The following is a 23,011-nucleotide window of genomic DNA, read 5'->3' as shown; positions in this document are numbered from 1 at the left end:
TACTGGTAAATTACAGTAAACAAAGAAAATGTATCTTGAAAATCCGAAACCTTAGTAGATGTGGGCAAGGAAAATATAATATTTGATTTTTGTAGGACCTCCATCCACAGAAAACCAGGTCAAATTATCTAATTTGCATACGATGTTAATTTGCATACGATATCTAATTTGCATACATGCTTGCAAACCAAGAATCGACAACAAACATGCCAAGTCACACAGTCTAGTCATTGTATACAAGTCACACAGTCTAGTCATTGTATACAAGTCACAGTCTAGTCATTGTACACACGTCACGCAGTCTAGTCATTGTACACAAGTCACACAGTCTAGTCATTGTACACACGTCACACAGTCTAGTCATTGTACACAAGTCACGCAGTCTAGTCATTGTACACAAGTCACGCAGTCTAGTCATTGTACACACGTCACGCAGTCTAGTCATTGTACACAAGTCACGCAGTCTAGTCATTGTATACAAGTCACGCAGTCTAGTCATTGTACACAAGTCACACAGTCCAGTCATTGTACACAAGTCACACAGCCCAGTCATTGTACACAAGTCACACAGTCTAGTCATTGTACACAAGTCACGCAGTCTAGCCATTGTATACAAAGTCTTGTTGGCTAGCCATTCACTAAATGAAATTGCTTACCCTTTTCTTCAAAGTCAGTAGCTTCTATTTATTGGAGTGCTTTTCAACTCGAAATGCTATCAGGAATGATTACCCAAATAGCAGAAACTTTTGTTTTATGTCCGACGATGGGTTATGGTGAAGCTTGTCTTCATGCACGAGTCTCGAGGACTCGCGAGAGGAGTTTATGTTAATCTAGACCTGTACTGTACAACGATCATCAATCTCATGAGGATACACTCTTTTTCTGATAAGAACGTCTAATTTTCAGTAAAAAGTCTGAGACGGTCTCGTTTTTGGAGAAATTTGAGGCTGTAGTATAATGTTTTATGGCTTTTATCTGGGCCTCAACATGTTCCTAACATTTGTCAAAATCTTAGGCTGAACGTTCTTAATAAAAAGGTTCTTCAATAAAAAAGAGTGTATCGTAAATGATGCTTGTATTTGTATAGAGCTGAGAATTTAAAGATATAAATCGAGATAAATCCTACCTCCATTCGCTGCCGGACCTTCGCTGCCGTCGCCATTGCAAATGAGATACGTAAAAAGGCGCCAAACTAAGCGTTGGCTTATGGGTAGATCAAGACCCTCTCGGGCACAGGAAGCCCAAATGTGTGATGACCGCTGTCTCCTAAATTGCAGGCGCGTAATAAATATTCCTTATATGTAAGGCGAAAAGAAAATGGCGATCAAACAGAATTGGCATCTTACAAGGAAAACTGCAAGTGAGTTTCCTATTTTTAAGAATAATTCGCCTGTGTTTTCTGTTGAGTAAGTGATGTACTTTAGGGCTACTTTTTATGTTAATAAAGTAAATTACTGTAAGTGCCATAGCTCAAATAAGCAAGAATTCTTTGTGCTTTTGATGATAGTTTCTGAATGTTATTCTTAGCGCCGCCTCACAAGTGTCCCACAATTTAACACAATAATAAGTGTGGTAAAAATAATGCATTATGTAAATGGTTTTAAGTGTTTATGTTTAAACACAGTGGCACATACATTTCAATGTCCATTGGCAATATTACCACAAGCCAAGTCAAAACAAGGCAAATCGCCAATGTTTACATTATCTCGTACTGTATAGTCATCTCTGTCAAGGGTGACATTATCTCGTACTGTATAGTCATCTCTGTAAATAATGACATTATCTCGTACTGTATAGTCATCTCTGTCAAGGGTGACATTATCTCGTACTGTACAGTCATCTCTGTAAATAATGACATTATCTCGTACTGTACAGTCATCTCTGTAAATAATGACATTATCTTGTACTGTATAGTCATCTCTGTCAATGGTGACATAATCTTGTACTATATGGTCATCTCTGTCAAGGGTGACATTATCTCGTACTGTATAGTCATCTCTGTAAATAATGACATTATCTCGTACTGTATAGTCATATCTGTCAAGGGTGACATTATCTCGTACTGTATAGTCATCTCTGTCAAGGGTGACATTATCTCGTACTGTATAGTCATCTCTGTCAAGGGTGACATTATCTTGTACTGTATAGTCATCTCTGTCAAGGGTGACATTATCTCGTACTGTATAGTCATCTCTGTCAATGGTGACATTATCTTGTACTATATGGTCATCTCTGTCAAGGGTGACATTATCTCGTACTGTATAGTCATCTCTGTAAATAATGACATTATCTCGTACTGTATAGTCATCTCTGTCAAGGGTGACATTATCTCGTACTGTATAGTCATCTCTGTCAAGGGTGACATTATCTCGTACTGTATAGTCATCTCTGTCAAGGGTGACATTATCTCGTACTGTATAGTCATCTATGTCAAGGGTGACATTATCTCGTACTCTATAGTCATCTCTGTCAAGGGTGACATTATCTCGTACTCTATAGTCATCTATGTCAAGGGTGACATTATCTTGTACTGTATAGTCATCTCTGTCAAGGGTGACATTATCTCGTACTGTGTAGTCATCTCTGTCAAGGGTGACATTATCTCATACTGTATAGTCATCTCTGTAAATAATGACATTATCTCGTACTCTATAGTCATCTATGTCAAGGGTGACATTATCTTGTACTCTATAGTCATCTATGTCAAGGGTGACATTATCTCGTACTGTGTAGTCATCTCTGTCAAGGGTGACATTATCTCGTACTGTGTAGTCATCTCTGTCAAGGGTGACATTATCTCGTACTGTGTAGTCATCTCTGTCAAGGGTGACATTATCTCGTACTGTGTAGTCATCTCTGTCAAGGGTGACATTATCTCGTACTGTGTAGTCATCTCTGTCAAGGGTGACATTATCTTGTACTGTATAGTCATCTCTGTCAAGGGTGACATTATCTCGTACTCTGTAGTCATCTCTGTCAAGGGTGACATTATCTCGTACTGTATAGTCATCTCTGTCAAGGGTGACATTATCTCGTACTCTATAGTAATCTCTGTCGAGGGTGACATTATCTCGTACTCTATAGTGATCTCTGTCAAGGGTGACATTATCTCGTACTGTATAGTCATCTCTGTCAAGGGTGACATTATCTCGTACTCTATAGTCATCTCTGTCAAGGGTGACATTATCTCGTACTCTATAGTCATCTCTATCAAGGGTGACATTATCTTGTACTGTATAGTCATCTCTATCAAGGGTGACATTATCTTGTACTGTATAGTCATCTCTGTAAATAATGACATTATCTCATACTGTGTAGTCATCTCTGTCAAGGGTGACATTATCTCGTACTGTATAGTCATCTCTGTCAAGGGTGACATTATCTTGTACTGTATAGTCATCTCTATCAAGGGTGACATTATCTTGTACTGTATAGTCATCTCTATCAAGGGTGACATTATCTTGTACTGTATAGTCATCTCTGTCAAGGGTGACATTATCTCGTACTGTATAGTCATCTCTGTCAATGGTGACATTATCTTGTACTATATGGTCATCTCTGTCAAGGGTGACATTATCTCGTACTGTATAGTCATCTCTGTAAATAATGACATTATCTCGTACTGTATAGTGATCTCTGTCAAGGGTGACATTATCTCGTACTGTATAGTCATCTCTGTCAAGGGTGACATTATCTCGTACTGTATAGTCATCTCTGTCAAGGGTGACATTATCTCGTACTGTATAGTCATCTCTGTCAAGGGTGACATTATCTCGTACTGTATAGTCATCTCTGTCAAGGGTGACATTATCTCGTACTGTATAGTCATCTCTGTCAAGGGTGACATTATCTCGTACTGTATAGTCATCTCTGTAAATAATGACATTATCTCGTACTGTATAGTCATCTCTGTCAAGGGTGACATTATCTCGTACTGTATAGTCATCTCTGTCAAGGGTGACATTATCTCGTACTGTATAGTCATCTCTGTCAAGGGTGACATTATCTCGTACTGTATAGTCATCTCTGTCAAGGGTGACATTATCTCGTACTGTATAGTCATCTCTGTCAAGGGTGACATTATCTCGTACTGTATAGTCATCTCTGTCAAGTGTGACATTATCTCGTACTGTATAGTCATCTCTGTCAAGGGTGACATTATCTCGTACTGTAGGTGGGGAGAAGTGTTTCACCGCTGGGGGCTGCGAAGAAGACCCAATTTTGTTTTAATATATACTGTTTTAATAATTTAAATATGCCACACCTGTGATTGAAATTTGTTTGTAGGGTAGCTGAAAAACTATACCCTATACTCTATAAGAGACCAAACAACCAAAAAACGATATCCTATTGCAGACCTCAGAGCCCCCAAAAATACCCATTAGGGTGACACGTCCCTGTACTGTATACTGTACCTTATCTGTGTAATTTCTTAATGTAATAACTGCCACTTAATGTAATACTCACTCTTAATGTAATAAAAATTGATACTAACGATTGATGTAATACTAACGCTTAATGTAATAACTGCGGCTTAATGTAATACTAACACTTAATGTTATAAAAATTGATACCAACGATGTAATACTAACACTAAATATAAATATAAATGTAATACTAACACCTAATTTAATAACTGCCGCACTAACGCTTGATGAAATGACTGCCGCTTAATGTAATAATAATGCTTGATGTAATAACTTCCTCTTAATGTAATAACTGCCACTTAATATAATACTGTACTAATGTTTAATGTAATAACTGCCGCAATGTGATACTAATGCTTAATGTAATAAAAATTGCCACTAAAAATTGCCATTAAATGTAATAACAAATCAACATTACTGTAATACTAACGCTTATTATAATAACAATCAATGCTTAATTGTAATAAAACGGCCATGTAATGTTCCACCATCAGTGAATTCATCATAACTAGGATAACCATTTCATGAGCAACAGATGCTTTGACACAACCAAACTAAAGCTAAACCTTCGGGTCAAGGGGGGGGGGGGTGCAGCAACAGATGCTTTGACACAACCAAACTAAAGCTAAACCTTCGGGTCAAGGGGGGGTGCAGCAACAGATGCTTTGACACAACCAAACTAAAGCTAAACCTTCGGGTCAAGGGGGGGGGTGCAGCAACAGATGCTTTGACACAACCAAACTAAAGCTAAACCTTCGGGTCAAGGGGGGGTGCAGCAACAGATGCTTTGACACAACCAAACTAAAGCTAAACCTTCGGGTCAAGGGGGGGGGGGTGCAGCAACAGATGCTTTGACACAACCAAACTAAAGCTAAACCTTCGGGTCAAGGGGGGGGGGGGTGCAGCAACAGATGCTTTGACACAACCAAACTAAAGCTAAACCTTCGGGTCAAGGGGGGGGGTGCAGCAACAGATGCTTTGACACAACCAAACTAAAGCTAAACCTTCGGGTCAAGGGGGGGGGGGTGCAGCAACAGATGCTTTGACACAACCAAACTAAAGCTAAACCTTCGGGTCAAGGGGGGGTGCAGCAAAGGGAACACAAAAGTTTATTAAATGGGGAATAGGATTATATTCTTTATTTAAAGTTTAGTAGTACGTTAGGGCGTTTGCCTGCAGAGGTGTGACTGCAGTTTAGTAAATGGGTAAAAGCGGAGCCAGCGCGGCCGAGCCCCATAGGTATAGAAATGGTCTATAACTAGGCGACTCAGTTTTTGTGGTCAATGACGTCATTGTCACAAGCTGGCATCCAGCCAACACAGCGGTCAAACACTGCGCATACTCAAGATTGAAAACCAAGATGGCGGAGGTTCTGTACAGGACCCGAAATGATCCCAGGACCCGAAACGATCCCAGGACCCGAAATGATCCCCAAAAGTACCCCAACTGATCCTCGGACCCGAGACGATACCGAGGAGTCCCCGAAATCAACCCCAAGGAATTGCGGTAATGGACAAAGGGAAAGCAGAATAAATACTTGCAATTCTTGAAGCATAATTAAGGGTTAACAGCGACTCGATTTCTAAACAACATGACTTAAAAATATTATATTCCAACACAATACTTCTATTTATTACATTGCCAGGCGTTAAACCCATAAACAGAGTCTAAAATAAATACACAACTTTTAATCGCTACGGAAATACAGCATATATAAACATAGCACAGCTTTGCTCAGATCAACCAAACTTTTGACCTTCCATCACACTCTAAACATTTTGCGGTTCCGACACATGACTCTGACACTCTAAATCTTATTTCCGGTAAACATCACCCCTAAAAATTAATATTCATTCGTAAACCAAACATGTATTTCACCACGAAATCCTTGTTCACACGAGCGAGTATTTACCGACACATTTAGGCAGCCGGTTTGGCCGAGAAGATGGAATGACAAAAGCACACTGAGTAATACGCTCGAACAACCCTTCTACTACCGATGCAAAATGTTAAGAGGATGTGGCTTTTGTTGAAAGCAATATTATGTGAGTTTTGAATTTCCTCATGTAGTCGTGCGTACACCTCGGCATGATCTCATGATATGATAGGTCCTTCATTCACCGAAAACAAACATGCCAAAAAATAACTTTAAAACATTTCCATTCCTATGAAAAGCAGCGTGTCCTATCTGTAAAGACTTACTTTTATGCTTGTTATGTAAAAATGCGAAATACAGAGAAAAGAGGCCTCTGCTAGCAGGGAAGATTTATCCACGCCGGTTTCTTCAAATTACTATCACAAAGAATTGTTAGTTGACCCCAATTTCTGACTCAACACCATTGTTTTCCCCCCGCAGTCGTATATTTAAATCTTAATACTATAGTTTTAAGGTAAATTTCCATTTTGTAACACAAACAAAGCTAAATGTTTCATATGCTTTTAAAACTGAAAGCCAATCCTTACACATTCCTTTAGTTGTCCATTACTGTAATTCCTTGGGGTTCATTTCGGGGACTCTTGGGGATCGTTTCAGGTCCCGGGATCAGTTGGGGAACTTTTGGGGATCGTTTCGGGTCCTGGGATTGTTTCGGGTCCTGGGATCATTTCGGGTCCTGTACAGTTCTGCCACGTGGAAGCGTAAACAAGAGAGGAAAATGGGAGAAAAGTGCACTTTAATTTCTTGCCATTGAGTAATGTTTATAATCTACAGAAAGAGAGAAGGTTCCTTTAGTCCCTGATCATTTATTTTACCGATCTATGCTTCAGTGACTTTTTAAGGGATGTGTACAGGACCCAAAATGATCCCAGGACCCGAAACGATCCCAGGACCCAAAACGATCCCAAAGAGTCCCCGAAATGAACCCCAAGGAATTACAGTAATGGACAACTAAAGAAATGTGTAAGGATTGGCTTTCAGTTTTAAAAACATATGAAACATTTAGCTAAATGATAAATCATTTTTACACAACAAGCCATAAAAGAAAGTCTTTACAGATAGGACATGCTGCTTTTTATAGGAAGCGAAATGTTTTAAAGTTTTTTTTGGGCATGTTTGTTTTCGGTGAATGAAAGACTATCATATCATGAGATCATGCCGGGGTGTACGCACGACTACATGAGGAAGTTCAAAACTCACATAATATTGCTTTCAACAAAAGCCACATCCTCTTAATATTTTGCATCGGTAGTAGAAAGGTTGTTCGAGTGTATATATATATGTAAATATGCCTATGCATATTTTTAGGTAATAACAGATCCTCAAGGTCCTAATATGTATGTGTACCTTTTTTTAAAAATCAAAACAGAATTCCAGAATAGTCGATATAAATTTCAAGTGTTTATCAAATATATGTTGTTTTTCACAAATTACTAATACTTAGGGTTTTAGGAGACCAGCTCTTAATTTCTTTAAGGCTTTAGGCTATAAAAATACCACCTACAATATTTTCAATAACCCTGGGTACCTCAATGTTTTCTTACAAACCTTAAAAAACTTTTTTTTTTCTCATGTCACAATATGATGTGGTCCAAAAGTAAAGGTTTCATAGAAAGCCAAGACAGCTTTTTTGTAGAGGAGCAATTTGCTCAAAAGCAATGTTTTTTCCCTCTGCAGCTTCCCCTATAAAAGCTCTTTCAACCTCTGGCTCATCAGATCATAGAGCTTTATGAAACAGCAAAGTTCATATGTTCATTTACCTGACAAGGGTAGGTACAGTAGGTATGTGGTTATGGATGTGTACTGTAATGATAAGGATAGGTACAGTATGTATGTGGTCATGTGTACCATAATGATAAGGATAGGTACAGTAGGTATGTGGTCATGGATGTCTACTGTAATTATAAGGGTAGGTAGAGTAGATATGTGGTTATGGATGTGTACCATAATGATAAGGATAGGTACAGTAGGTATGTGGTCATGGATGTGTATCATAATGATAAGGGTAGGTACAGTAGATATGTGGTTATGGATGTGTATCATAATGATGAGGGTAGGTACAGTAGGTATGTGGTCATGGATGTGTATCATAATGATGGGGGTAGGTACAGTAAATATGTGGTCATGGATGTGTATCATAATGATAAGGATAGGTACAGTACGTATGTGGTCATGGATGTGTATCATAATGATAAGGATAGGTACAGTAGGTATGTGGTTATGGATGTGTACCATAATGATAAGGGTAAGTACAGTATGTGGTCATGGATGTGTATCATAATGATAAGGGTAGGTACAGTAGGTATGTGGTCATGGATGTGTACCATAATGATAAGGATAGGTACAGTAGGTATGTGGTTATGGATGTGTACCATAATGATAAGGGTAGGTACAGTATGTGGTCATGGATGTGTATCATAATGATAAGGGTAGGTACAGTATGTGGTCATGGATGTGTATCATAATGATAAGGGTAGGTACAGTAGGTATGTGGTCATGGATGTGTACCATAATGATAAGGGTAGGTACAGTATGTGGTCATGGATGTGTATCATAATGATAAGGGTAGGTACAGTAGGTATGTGGTCATGGATGTGTACCATAATGATAAGGGTAGGTACAGTATGTGGTCATGGATGTGTATCATAATGATAAGGGTAGGTACAGTAGGTATGTGGACATGGATGTGTATCGTAATGATGAGGATAGGTACAGTAGCTATGTGGTCATGGATGTGTATCGTAATGATAAGGATAGGTACAGTACGTATGTGGTCATGGATGTGTATCATAATGATAAGGGTAGAATCAAAAAGCCCAAACTGTCGCGATCTCGTACCAGAACAATGAATACAATACACCAAAAACTGGAAATCGACTCTGCCAAATTTTCGTCTTTAATAAGACTTCTTCAGGGCAGACTGAAGAAGGTGAATCGTTACAAGCTTATTTACATCAGAATAGTGGCGCGAGACGCAAAAACATTACAACTGACAAAAACGCGCATTTTCTAGAATAGCGCGCGCTATGGATAAAAAGAATTTACACATCTCTACGTGGGTTCCTACTACAAAAAAGTCATCACTATTAAGACCCCGCGGGGTATGGATAAAAAGAATTTACACATCTCTACGTGGGTTCCTACTACAAAAAAGTCATCACTATTAAGACCCCGCGGGTAGATAGACTTAAGCCGATAAGCCCACTGGCCTTCCCTTTCCCTAAGCTGAGCCTCAGAGTTACACCCTGTCCTAAGAAAGTTACACACCCTACACCTTTTACCGCCACACTTACCACAACCTCTAACCTGAGTACTATCCTCTTTAAGAGAGGAGTGCACCAACATATCCTTTAAACTCCTAGGTCTCCTATAAGCCACCATAGGTACCCTACCTTTTTATGGCTAAAGTTGAAAAGGAAATCATAGACTCTTCTCCAGTTAAGCCTTATTCATGGCGTAGGTATATCGATGACATTTTCATGATCTGGACTGAAGGTGAGGACGCTCTGAGAGAGTCTATGGCTCACATGAACTCTATACATAGAACTATAAAATTTACGTTTGAGTTGTCCACTAGTCAGGTAAATTTTTTGGATGTTTCACTTACTCTTAGGGATGGGTTAATATCTACAGATCTGTATAGTAAGCCTACTGTTAAGCATCAATATCTTTTTCATACGTCCTGTCATCCGTCTGCTTGTAAGAAAGGCATTCCTTTTGGGCAGGCACTACGTATTCGTAGGATATGTTCGGAAGACTCTTCTTTCGAAAAGAGGGTATTAGAGTTACAAGGTTATTTAGTTGATAGGGGTTATGACAGCAGGTTTGTGGGGAGGGAAGTTGATTGGGTTAGACGTATTTCTAGGGACGACACATTGAAAGACAGGCGTAAAGGTAAGAATGATCGTGTACCTTTTGTAGTCACTTTTCATCCAGCTTTACCTAATTTACCTGGTATTCTTCGTAATTTACAGCCAGTTCTAGAATCTTCTAGTAGATGTAGGGTTGCTATTGGTAGGGTACCTATGGTGGCTTATAGGAAACCTAGGAGTTTAAAGGATATGTTGGTGCACTCCTCTCTTAAAGAGGATAGTACTCAGGTTAGAGGTTGTGGTAAGTGTGGCGGTAAAAGGTGTAGGGTGTGTAACTTTCTTAAGACAGGGCGGGAGTTTCGCAGTACAGTTACTAATAAGAAATATGTCATTAATTTTGACTTGGACTGTAACTCAGATTTTGTTGTTTATCTAATTACTTGCTCTATGTGTAGCAAGCAATACGTAGGGTCTACTATCAATAGTTTTAGGAAGCGTTTTAATAATCATAAAAGTAGGTTAAATAAGCACCCTAGTTTACCGGTTAGTGAAAGAGTTAAGGATGACCTTATCTATCAACATTTTCATTGCGACAATCATTTAGGTCTTAATAATGTTATGGTACAACTTATAGATAAGTGTAACTCTGAGGCTCAGCTTAGGGAAAGGGAAGGCCAGTGGGCTTATCGGCTTAAGTCTATCTACCCGCGGGGTCTTAATAGTGATGACTTTTTTGTAGTAGGAACCCACGTAGAGATGTGTAAATTCTTTTTATCCATAGCGCGCGCTATTCTAGAAAATGCGCGTTTTTGTCAGTTGTAATGTTTTTGCGTCTCGCGCCACTATTCTGATGTAAATAAGCTTGTAACGATTCACCTTCTTCAGTCTGCCCTGAAGAAGTCTTATTAAAGACGAAAATTTGGCAGAGTCGATTTCCAGTTTTTGGTGTATTGTAATGACAAGGGTAGGTACAGTAGGTATGTGGTTATGGATGTGTATCGAAATGACAAGGGTACAATACACCAAAAACTGGAATTCGACTCTGCCAAATTTTCGTCTTTAATAAGACTTCTTCAGGGCAGACTCAAACTTTGACACACACACACAGTGCACTACACGCACACACAGTGATAATAGCGACACGCACACACAGTGATAATAGCGACACGCACACACAGTGCACCTGATGACACGCACATAGTGCACATAACGACACGCACACAAAACGATACACACACACAGTGCACATAACGACACGCACACACAGTGCACATGGCGACACGCACACAGTGCACAAAACGACACGCACACACACTGCACATAACGACGCACACACTGCACATAACGACACGCACCACAGTGCACGTAACGACACGCACACACAGTGCACAAAACGACACACACAGTGCACATAACGACGCGCACACAGTGCGCATAACGACACGCACACACACTGCACATAACGACACGCACACACAAGTTCACAAAACGACACGCACACAGTGCACATCAGAGATCCATCTCTAATGCGTGTGTGAATTAGAGATAGACACGCGCACACACAACGACACGCACACAAAATGCAAGTAAAGACACGCACACAAAGTGCAAGTAACGACCGCAAACACACTATGCATAAGGCCCACGCACAGCACACAAAGACACAGGAAATGCGCAAAGCGTTAGAATCATGACGCATAGACTGTGCTACAACAGGGTTAGAGCTTATCACTTGCGCAGCTGGTAATCGCGCTTAATGCGGACGCGGGTGGTTACTTCAATCTCTAGCTAAGCCCCCTTGTTTGATAACGAAACCTCGCTACTTCAGTCTCTTACGGGTCTAGCGAAGCCCCCGAGTTCCGAGCGCGTACAGAATTGCTTTTTATCCGAAGTGCAAGACAACAGAAAAAACAATTCACTTATAATAATTTTATTAGTCTTCATGTTGATTTTTACAAAGCACATTTTATTTGCTACTTTAAGTATATCGATCACCACTAGGATACGGATAGTCATTTGCTCAAAATTACTTTAAAATGTCCTTTCATTTTGATGACATGTATGCTCTAATTTTTTTTGTTCATTCTTCGACACAAAATAGTCATATTCAAATACTGTATTCACAAAAATGCAACCGAAGAAATTGGTTAGAATTAAATACCAATCACACGTGAACGAATGCAAGTACTATCTGGAGTGCTTGTTTCAATAACGTGAAATGCTGATAAGACAAATCGTCGGTAGCTGCTACTCAAACAGACAATCAGATACAGGCCCAGTAAACCCAGAGCCTTTATGAAACTGCACGAACGGTTAGGTGTTGAGCGACTTAAATTTTCTCGATGTAATTTGATGGGAAGAGTCCTTCTCGTCCGCCTAACTTCCCCGTCCACCACCCAGATGGGTCTGAAAAGACACAAAAAGCCAGATGTAAGAAAACACATCAATAAATGAATGATGAAGGAATCTAAGTGTATTAAAGTGCAATGTATTAGTAGCGACGCGCGCTACCGTGGACAACAAGACGTATTACATAGAGACGCGCACTACAAAATGGGGCACTTTATGAACGATTATTTAAACATATGAGAGCCTATCCTATAGGCCACGCACGGATTTTGGTGGATGTAGAAAATCTATGCATCTGCTGCACTCACCCTCTTTGATGATCTCGATAATGGCGTCTGCTTGAAAGGATAACTCATCCACGTCCGAGGCGTCATACGCATACAGCGTCTTGCACTTGGGCAGACTTGGGGTCGGTTTGGGAGCCAGGCGGGGTTTGCCAGGGATAGGAGGCTTCTTCACCCCTCGGGTTTTCTTTGACGTCTCTCTCTGAACACTAAGGCAGTTGAGAAAAGTTAGAATCCGAAGAAAAATGAGCATGGTCGCAGAGAAGTTATGAGGACTTTAAAACAGAGAAGATAAAAGTTATAGTCTGAGAACGGCCATGGGCCGAACGGACGAAGTATCGGCTTGGAGAATAGACAAAAGCAGCACAGGGACAAAAGAATTGAGGAAATCACATGACACAAGTATTGGATAGCACCGTCCAAACAGCGTCAGCATTGTTGAGAAAGGCGCCAGCAAAGTGTTGCGTGATACTGCAAGGTTTTGCGTGATGCGCAAGGTGTTGCGTGACGCTGCAAGGTGTTGCGTGACGCTGCAAGGTGTTGCGTGATGCTGCAAAGTGTTGCGTGATACAGCAAGGTGTTGCGTGATTCTGCAAGATGTTGCGTGATGCTGTAAGGTGTTGCGTGATGCTGTAAGGTTCGCCGCCATTACCCTTTTTTTTTATTTTTACGATGCTGGCGCTGTTTGCACGAGACATAAGGCTGCTGTAGGAGTACATGTTATTCGACCAAGTAGTGTAAAGGAGAATCGTGGAAACAGCGGATCGGATTTTTTCTAGTGCTAGAGCCTCGAACGTACTGTTGTCATACGGACGACTACTTGCTCGATAGCTCCGAAGTAAAGCAATGGATAAGGAAATAAAAGTAGATAGGAAATGCTAGGGGAGGTAGAGTTTACTAAATCAAGAGAAGGACATATTAAAGGATTTAAATTGGAGCTGATCCGGAACAAGGATCAACGCTTTTAAACAGAAACACGTTTTTTTTAAAGTTAATTTAAACAATTAAACTAACAGCAACCTTTACAACAACGATGAGGGGGAAAATACAATTACAATCATGTCTTATGTGGCCTTGACTGAAACATCACGTTTTTAGTCGTATACACAAAAGTACAGTTTAGAATGAGGCAGTGGATGTGGTTAGCATGTGCAGTCAACCTCGCGGGCTCAGACAAACTCGTACCATTAACGTAAATGACTTTATCCCGTTTAGTCATGCCGGTGTTGCAGTAAGGCTACATAAATATTTAGAGAAATATTAGAATTAAATTTTATTTGGTGATAGGTTAAGTTTGGGGCACCATCTCACCTCTCCTCTTCCTCGTCGAAATCGTCAAACTCGTCGTCGTCTTCATCGCTAAAGTAATCTTCCTCCGAGTAGTGCAGCCTGCTATCGTAACATCTATGATCTGGCTTTTGGTCGCTGTCTGGTGTTTGAATGACTGATTCGTCGTCGAATGAGTCCAAGGTTTCGTCCGATGAGCAATAAGTGCTGCGTCGTCGCTGAGCGATAAGTTTGAGGTACTGTACGAGCTCGGCCGTGCCTCCAGTTGACACAGTTGGCCCATCGTCACCACCAGCCTCCATTAACCCATCCCCACAAGACTTCTTACGCTGCCGTAAGGAGGGCGGTCTCTCTATGCTGGCGATATCGGGCATGGACTTTGCTGATGTGATACTTTTTAGGTTGCTACGAGCTGCTGTGATTTCCTCGTTCATTGTGGAAGCATTTCTTGCGGCAGGTTTGCACGTGGATTCATCGAGGAACTCCAATGGAGGCGGCGGCGCGGGCCATTCAGGTCTCGTCACACTTGACTGGCTCAGGGTCCTATTGAGCGGCGTAATTGCCTCGTCAGTGAGTGGAACGTCAGTAAGTGGACCGTCTGTGTTCTGGGAGCTGAACTCTTGAATGTTATCAGTGACAGAAGAGGTTGCTTGATCAGGAAGGATGTTCAAGCCATTACTGTTCATACGGGCTTTCAGATTCTCCAAGACTTCTTTCCTTTTCGAAGGGCTTTCAGAAGCGAACGGTTTTTTCCCTGCAGGGACTGGGGGAGCTTTTCCTTTCTTTCCGGCAGAATTCCGCCGCAGCCCAGGTTCACCATTCTCGTTGAGCTCTGATACTCTCTCCCTCTTTCCCGATGAATTCCGCCTCACTGTTCCCTGTCCATTTCCCGTTAATTCTGACGCTCCATCCTTCTTCTTCGATGAATTCTGCCTCCCGATAACCTGTCCACTTCCTGTCAATTCTGAGGATCTCTCATTTTTCCCCACAGAATTTTGCCTTTGAACTTTTTGCTCATTTCCGTTGAACTGCGCTGGGCTCTCTTTTCTCTCGATGGAATCTCGCTTGACGACGGTGTGCCTATTAAGATTCTCATCGGGGTCTTTGTTTTTCTTCTCGGTGGAGTTTCGTCGAGACACGGACTCTCCACCCTCCTTGGAACTTGGTGCTAGGGTGTTCTTCGAAGGGAGAACTTGTTTTCCCTGGAAAGTAGTCTCAACTATTCCATTGCGTTCAACAGTAGTCACGCCATTAGCAGGGAAAGCCAGGCTGAACGCGCTCCGCTTTCCGTTGATCTTCGCCACTTCGTGCTGGCGCTTGGAAAAGTCAGAAGGCTTGTTAGAACATCTGCACATATCCAAGGCTTTCGAAGATTGACCGGGATGAGCAGATTCCACCGGAAATAACGTAAGTAAGACGCCACCACGATCAGCTGCTGGTGTGTGCGGGATGAAACCAGAAGACTTCGCATTCGTCAACGGAAAAACGTTTTCACTTGGTGAACACGAGGACTGTGCGTTTGCCGACATATGGAGGGAGTTTGATGAAGAAGAAGTTTCTCTTGGCAAACCTTTCCTTTTCACAAACTTTGCCATGCCGGTTAACTGTTTGTTGGTAATCGTCGTTGAAAAGGCGGCTGAACTCTTGTTACTTTTGCCTGTTTGCCACAAGTCAAGTTTTGTTTGATTGTCTTCCTGGTCATCACACCACTCGAGCGGCGGGTGAGGGAGGCTTGACATATCTACGTAATCATCATCGTGGAGGTTGCCCTTTGAGCGGTTCTTGGTCGGGGTGGGCGTGATCTGAGTAGCGACAGTGAGGACATTAGACCCCTTCTCAGGCGATGTGTGTCTTCCGTTCATTAAGGACATTTCATCAATAGCGTCATACCCTGACTGTCTCGCCGCGTTGCGTTTAGGGCGAAGCATTGCCATCCGATAACTCTTTGTGCGGTAACCGGGCGCGAGGTTGGGCTCAGTTGGTAGCTTACCGCTAGAATAGACATCAGGGCGCCTTGGTAGGTCCATGTCGTCAACTTTAATGTAGTGGACATTAGTGCCCGCAGCGTGTCTGGAAAACTCGAGCTGTTGGGTCGTTCTGCAAGAACGTGTTGTACTGTAACCACGCCCCACGTCAGAAGTGTTATGTTGAGAAAATCCGTAATCATTTGAGGATAGCTCATTGGCTGTAGCTGGGCGCCTTGGGCGGTTCGCTTGGGGGATATCATAGACCCGGCTTTCCACTTGATTCAGCTGTGACGTTGAATATTGTACTTGTGATGCTCTGACTGCAATCAGCTGCTGGGCAGTAGGCACTCGCTCCATTGTACCATACATATAATCTGCTGAAGGCCGTGGCGATCCATTGTGTTTAGCTGTAGAGCCGAGCTCATGAGCGGTAGCAGGACGCCTTGGACGGCCTGAACTGTCGTTATGTTGGGGATACTTCGTGGATTGATTTTGTCCGCTTTCTCTCTCTGCAGACGCGGCTGCCTGGAGATGTTCTCTGATGTGACCGTAATAGGCTTCGTAGCTGTCTCGCTGGTTCCTATGCCGTTTAGAGTCCACTGTTCCATAGACGCGCTGCTGTGCCTGTGCCACTGCCCTTGCGTACTCGGACTCACTGTACTGCTGTTCTTTTGCTTGTTTCGCCGTATTTGCCTGTCGGACAGCCTCCTGGTATTCCTTTTGGGACAAGTAGCACCGCTGGTACTCTGCCGCTCCGCCATACCTCAGTTCTCCGCCTGGCGCACCTTCCGCTTTGTCCCCTTCGCCGAACGAGGCGGCTTTGGCTCGAGCTGGTTTGACCCGCTCGACTACCTTGCCTGTGCCGGCCGAGTATGACACGCACTGCCGGTTTGGAATCCGCGGGACTTTGCCGTGTGCAGGATTCATGCGGTTAAATCTGTTTATAGTTTACACACTGATCAATACACTTACTGGTTATTCAGGGTCAAGGTTATGGGTTTACCACAAATGCTTAATGGCGGTTTATATTTTCTCTACGAGATTGCCATTACGATGTAGCAATTCAAGCAGGCACAGCTTCACATGCGTTTTGTGCAAAATTAAACAAATAAATCCGAATTAGCATCTTGTTCTAATTTTTGTCAGTCATCCGATGTCAAATGATTGTCCAATTGTTTTTAGACTCCGTGTTGTAAAGGCGCTTTTAGTCTAACTCTAATTGAGCCCTGATGGCCCCTCCGTGAAGCTACCTGCTGAGTTGAGATCCAGGACTTCTCGTCTTTTTTAGTTCGCTGGACGAAGTTAAAGCATTTTTAGTAAATTGACGACTACTTCTGTTGCTTTCTTTTGGGTTTATTTTCATTTTTAGAGGAGAAGAGAAAAAAGAAAGTAGATAGCGCTCGCGAATATCAGGGTGACGGGGGAGGAAAGGAAAACAAGAAAGCGTCCATTCGCTTTCTTCACCCTTCTCTCACTCCTCAACTAGTGAGTTATACTGATTTAAGCATTTAAAAATTTTTAAACATCGAGAATCATTTTAAGAGTGCTTGAACAGTAAGAACAATATATTGGAATTAAACGTGGTGGATAGCATTCATGTATGAATGTGCACTGCGTCGCTCGCTACCGTGGACACCTCGACAAAACGGACACAAAAACGCGCAATTTGATTGGCACGTACTTCAGAGCAAATAAGCGCAGCAAAGGAATGCTTCAGTGTGCTGGAGGAATCATCCTACTGCCGCTTTCCGCGTTAATAAAAAAAAAATATCGTCACATCCCGATCGGTCAACTTTCCTAAAACTTTGTCTTGGTGGCCATTGTCACATCCCGATCGGTCAACTTTCCTAAAACTTTGTCTTGGTGGCCATTGTCACATCCCGATCGGTCAACTTTCCTAAAACTTTGTCTTGGTGGCCATTGTCACATCCCGATCGGTCAACTTTCCTAAAACTTTGTCTTGGTGGCCATTGTAGCTTCGCGCAAGAAGAGGCTTAGGTCAGAAGCCATTTAAAATTGAAATAAAATTCTAAAGGTCAAGTTCATAAAAAGGTATTTTGTATTTAACAAATTTTCATATCCTTACTCTCGCTCCCTTTCGTTTGCTTGCGGTGAGATGCAAATCGGGAAAATATTTATAGCATGAAAACGTCCAATCTTTTTTAAGGAATGGCCGACCAAGCCTCGTTTTTACGATAAAGTTCATCTTATCAATTAAAGTTTTTGAAAAACTCACCCACACACGCCTGACTCCGGGGTCTGCATGAAGGTAGTGTCCACATTTGCTTGACCCCGAGCAAGATTTCGCGCACCAGAGCGAGGCAGCGAGGGCTGTTTTGCGGACTGGCGGAAGGCGTTGGATGCGCTCCTGTTCCTATGCTGTGGTTTGTCGTAATGGGCGGCTGAGGGCGCTCCAGGCGCTGCTCGGTGTGGCTTAATTGGACTCGAGCCAGCTGAGCGACCAGGTCCTGTGGAATTAAACAAATGTTGAGAATCAAAATAAATTTCCTATAGTATCATCAACATCATCACCATCATTACCATAATCTTCTCCATCATCGTAGCAGACATCACCACCACCATAATAATCACCATGCTTAATTATCAACATCGTCATCTTCGTCAGGTAATTAGGGGTAGTGTGATCGAATAAACTTACTCGTGTCAGGCGGAAGTCCTGCGGGCACAGAGATGTTGAGAGTCTTCCCAGAAGGCTTTACGGTCGTAAAATCGATGCCGCTTTTGCTGAAAGCCAGCAACCTTGTACCGCCACCGCCCCAACCTTCCTTCTTCACGGTAAACGTGATGCTGGTAAAAATACATGTGATATTAGTTACACGGGAAAGAGTTGAGGGTTAGAGTAGTAAAAATGTATGAAGCAATTCTAATGGAATATATTTTGGTTCTAGATATGGTTCAGCATCAGCTAACAATATGGTGCAGTTTTAAAAGATTTGGTCACACCATGGATAGCGTGGATAGGTCACACCGTAGATAGGTCACACCATGGATAGGTCACGCAGTGGATAGGGATAATAGGTCACAGGATAGTGTTTGGCATGATAAAGAGAAATGCATTCTTATCTCAAGATTTGTGTATCATTCTTTTTGCTTACTTGTTCATGAACTCGACTTTGAGGTCGCGTCCTGTTGCGTCCTTGTACTTGGAAGAGAGCAGGGTGATGAATTCAGTCTTGAACACGGTGTCTAACACGCTGTCGTACTCGCTTGGGATGTGGAGCACCACGAAGCCGTCCTGCAAGTGACTGGACGAGCAAAGTACAGTCAAGTATAAGCTATTAAAGGCTGCAAGTATTTGTCCTGGGACAATGGGACAATGGCGACAGCTAGGACGGCGTGACCGAGAAAACACTTCAGCGTTTTAGGCTCTACCCTCAGAAACAGAAGATTAACAGCAGATTACTGTTCTACCATCTCAGCACTCTTTGCCGCATTCGTATCTTAAAGTCCTTGATATAAAAAAAATACAATGGTGGGATAGTGAGGACAGCTTTCCCCTTGGATGAAAAGATCGTCTGCTCCCAGCATTTAAAAAAAAATGTATGGTATGGCTAGCTCCCCCCCCCCCCCCCCCCCCCACACACACACACATACACACACATGCAGGGAGAAAAGTCTAGCTATAACGATGTATGCATGTGTACCTGACAGACACGTGACCAACAGTCTTCATTTCCAGTTTGCGTTTGACCACTTCGTAAACTCTCCCCTTTTCAGGGCCCTTTTTGACCTGTGAAAAAAAACAGTGCTTAAACTAGCAGTTCGGCCGTGTAATAATAGCTGGGACACCAGTTTGCCTTTTCTATGAAAAAAGGGTTACAAGGAAACACACTGCTGTTATATCTTGCTTACAAGGGAATACACTGTTGTTATATCTAGCTTAAAAGGGAATACACTGTTGTTATATCTAGTTTACAAGGGAACACACTGTTGTTATATCTAGCTTACAAGAGAACACACTGTTGTTACATTTAGCTTCGAGGGAACACACTGTTGTTATAGCTTTAGTTGCTCTGCCAAACTGCCAGGCCTGCATTCGATACAGTGTTATCCTAGCTTTGGGCGCTTAATTTAGGAGCATCAAGATAAAAGTGTTTGCTAGAGAATAAGAGGCCGTACCTTTTCCCTGCCGATAAGATATATGTGTTTGCTTGAGAGTAACAGGTCACGCTTGGTTGCCTTAAACCGGCGGTCGTACTTGCTAACCGTCACTGCAAACTCGATTCGCTCTCGTTTCTCTAAAAGAGGGAGTACATGGTCAATTTCATTGTTCTGACAAAGAAGAGGTGGATACAACTTAAAGGTAATAAAAAACCCAGAATAAATTATAAATTGTTGTTTATTAAAGGAGGTTGCAGCAAAGGAGACCAGATTCAGCTTTAAGTACTGTATTTTTTGTGGTCTAGATATGGTGATATACTTTATTCCTGCTAAACTTTCACCCGTACTCAAATTCGGACCAATATTGGTCCTGTTTTAGTTGTTGGTAAAGCATATTATTGTAAAAACGAGAGCAGAAGTAACTTGAACTTCGTATTCGCGAAATTAAAGACTCGCGAAAGAAAATTACTTTTTTAAGACGCGCGAAAATAAAGAATATAGTATGTACAAACTCTCGCACAGTAATTTTCGCGCTTCGGCCGCATCGCCATGTATTTTACTTTGCACGCCTATGTTTACAATATCGTCTGCTCTAAGCAGTAGTGATCCGGTAGTTAGAACTGACCGCTGCCCATGTTTACAATATCGTCTGCTCTAAGCAGTAGTGATCCGGTAGTTGGAACTGACCGCTGCCCATGTTTACAATATCGTCTGCTCTAAGCAGTAGTGATCCGGTAGTTGGAACTGACCGCTGCCCATGTTTACAATATCGTCTGCTCTAAGCAGTAGTGATCCGGTAGTTAGAACTGACCGCTGCCCATGTTTACAATATCGTCTGCTCTAAGCAGTAGTGATCCGGTAGTTGGAACTGACCGCTGCCCATGTTTACAATATCGTCTGCTCTAAGCAGTAGTGATCCGGTAGTTAGAACTGACCGCTGCCCATGTTTACAATATCGTCTGCTCTAAGCAGTAGTGATCCGGTAGTTGGAACTGACCGCTGCCCATGTTTACAATATCGTCTGCTCTAAGCAGTAGTGATCCGGTAGTTGGAACTGACCGCTGCCCATGTTTACAATATCGTCTGCTCTAAGCAGTAGTGATCCGGTAGTTAGAACTGACCGCTGCCCATGTTTACAATATCGTCTGCTCTAAGCAGTAGTGATCCGGTAGTTAGAACTGACCGCTGCCCATGTTTACAATATCGTCTGCTCTAAGCAGTAGTGATCCGGTAGTTGGAACTGACCGCTGCCCATGTTTACAATATCGTCTGCTCTAAGCAGTAGTGATCCGGTAGTTAGAACTGACCGCTGCCCATGTTTACAATATCGTCTGCTCTAAGCAGTAGTGATCCGGTAGTTGGAACTTTCCGGGAGGCTAGCCGTACTCACCGACCAACGCTCGAAGCGCAGGATTCTCGTCGTAGCCGATGTAGTCTCCCACAAAGTTGCGGTTAATACTTCCTCTCTGCCTTTCCTTCTTGTTGAAAAAGATGTCAGTCGCTGAGAACGAAAACAGGAATGGTGATTCATTAAATGAGAACCGGAAAAGACTTCCTTTTGCCTTAAAGAGGGCTAACCACGTTGTTATTTTACGCTCCCGTACATTACCGAGTCACACAAAGATCCCATTTTTAACGGCTAAGTGTTTGATCTAAATTCCTTAAAATCAAAATTCTGAACCATAAAGCAAAGCCATCTTCATTATCAATACAGATCGCCCGATTCTTACTATGAGCCGACTATACAGATGCGCACCTTGTTGTTTGAGCTCGGCAAAGTACTGTCTATTCTTGTACAAGCGGTAAGCTTTCTGAATACGGCGTGCATAGCCATCAAACTTGCGCTCACGAAGTTCTTCCAGAAGGAAAAGCTAAAAAATGAAAATCACCATTATCAACTTTATCGCCAACATCATAATCCCTTCAGCACCATCATGATTATCATCATCATCATCATCATCTTTACCATAATCATCATCATCATCTTTACCATCACCATCACCATCACCTTTATCATAATCATCATCACCACCACCACCACCACCACCACCACCACCACCACCACCACTACCATCATCATCACCACCATCACCACCACCACCACCACCACCACCACCACCACCGTCGCCGCCGCCGCCGCCGCCGCCGCCGCCGCCGCCACCACCACCACCACCACCACCACCACCACCACCACCTCCACCACCATCACCATCACCATCACCACCACCACCATCACAACCATCATCACCATTACCATCACCATCATCATCTTCATTATCATCAACAACATCATCATCACCTTTATCGCCGACATATCCCGTCAGCGCCATCATGATAATCACCACCATCATCTTGCACGGTTACACTCACCGACTCGGGCGCCTTAATGAACACCTTCCCCTTGCCCATCTGCCACTGGTCCGGCTCCATGTTCACAGCGTTCATGAGGTGTGTGATGCCTCTCTTGACGTCTCCAGTCCATCGCGGCCATGTCTCCTTCGTCAGGATAGCATACCTAACATAGCGGAATCTCAATATAGCGATACTTTCGCAGATCTAGAGATATCTTTTTAAGATACATTTTCCAGGGAGTTATTGTAGCAGACACAATAATTATTCACAGGAGCATTAACATGCAGGGAAAGACTGTTTGAGCTTACAAGGATGACAACTAGAACAACGAAAAAGCTTGTTAAAGTTTTGGGCTCAATGCAGCAAAAAAATCATAGAAACTATTGCTCACAAACAAATTTTATTTATACATTAGGGTACGGTAATACGAGCAGCAAAATCATACAATTTTTGTGGCAGCATTGCTGCGAAAACG

At 42.4% G+C, this 23,011-nt stretch overlaps 1 protein-coding gene and 1 long non-coding RNA gene across 3 annotated transcripts in view; one reads left to right on the top strand and one right to left on the bottom strand.

Annotated features, from left to right (window-relative positions):
• Positions 1-1,294: 1,294 nt before the first annotated feature.
• Positions 1,295-19,151, top strand: LOC125562976. The gene is made up of 3 exons (XR_007308031.1): positions 1,295-1,360; positions 8,041-8,132; positions 18,972-19,151. It is a non-coding gene; the product is annotated as an uncharacterized LOC125562976 (long non-coding RNA).
• Positions 12,090-23,011, bottom strand: part of LOC5501785 (unconventional myosin-Ie-like) — a 35,386-nt gene continuing 24,464 nt past the window's right edge. For both annotated transcript variants that reach the window (XM_048727374.1, XM_048727375.1), the window contains 11 exons: positions 22,555-22,699; positions 21,941-22,055; positions 21,575-21,685; positions 20,203-20,321; positions 19,728-19,813; positions 19,179-19,328; positions 18,722-18,870; positions 18,299-18,530; positions 14,120-16,999; positions 12,833-13,017; positions 12,090-12,581 (listed from right to left, as the gene is read on the bottom strand). In XM_048727374.1, coding sequence (XP_048583331.1) covers positions 12,505-12,581; positions 12,833-13,017; positions 14,120-16,999; positions 18,299-18,530; positions 18,722-18,870; positions 19,179-19,328; positions 19,728-19,813; positions 20,203-20,321; positions 21,575-21,685; positions 21,941-22,055; positions 22,555-22,699 — 4,249 coding nt within the window. In that variant the 3' untranslated portion in view covers positions 12,090-12,504. The remainder of the gene's footprint in view (positions 12,582-12,832; positions 13,018-14,119; positions 17,000-18,298; positions 18,531-18,721; positions 18,871-19,178; positions 19,329-19,727; positions 19,814-20,202; positions 20,322-21,574; positions 21,686-21,940; positions 22,056-22,554; positions 22,700-23,011) is intronic.

Source organism: Nematostella vectensis, chromosome 5 (genome assembly GCF_932526225.1).
Source record: "Nematostella vectensis chromosome 5, jaNemVect1.1, whole genome shotgun sequence".
NCBI lineage: Eukaryota > Metazoa > Cnidaria > Anthozoa > Actiniaria > Edwardsiidae > Nematostella > Nematostella vectensis.
The sequence above is the reverse complement of the archived record's forward strand: the minus strand, read 5'-3'. Positions and strand labels throughout refer to the sequence as shown.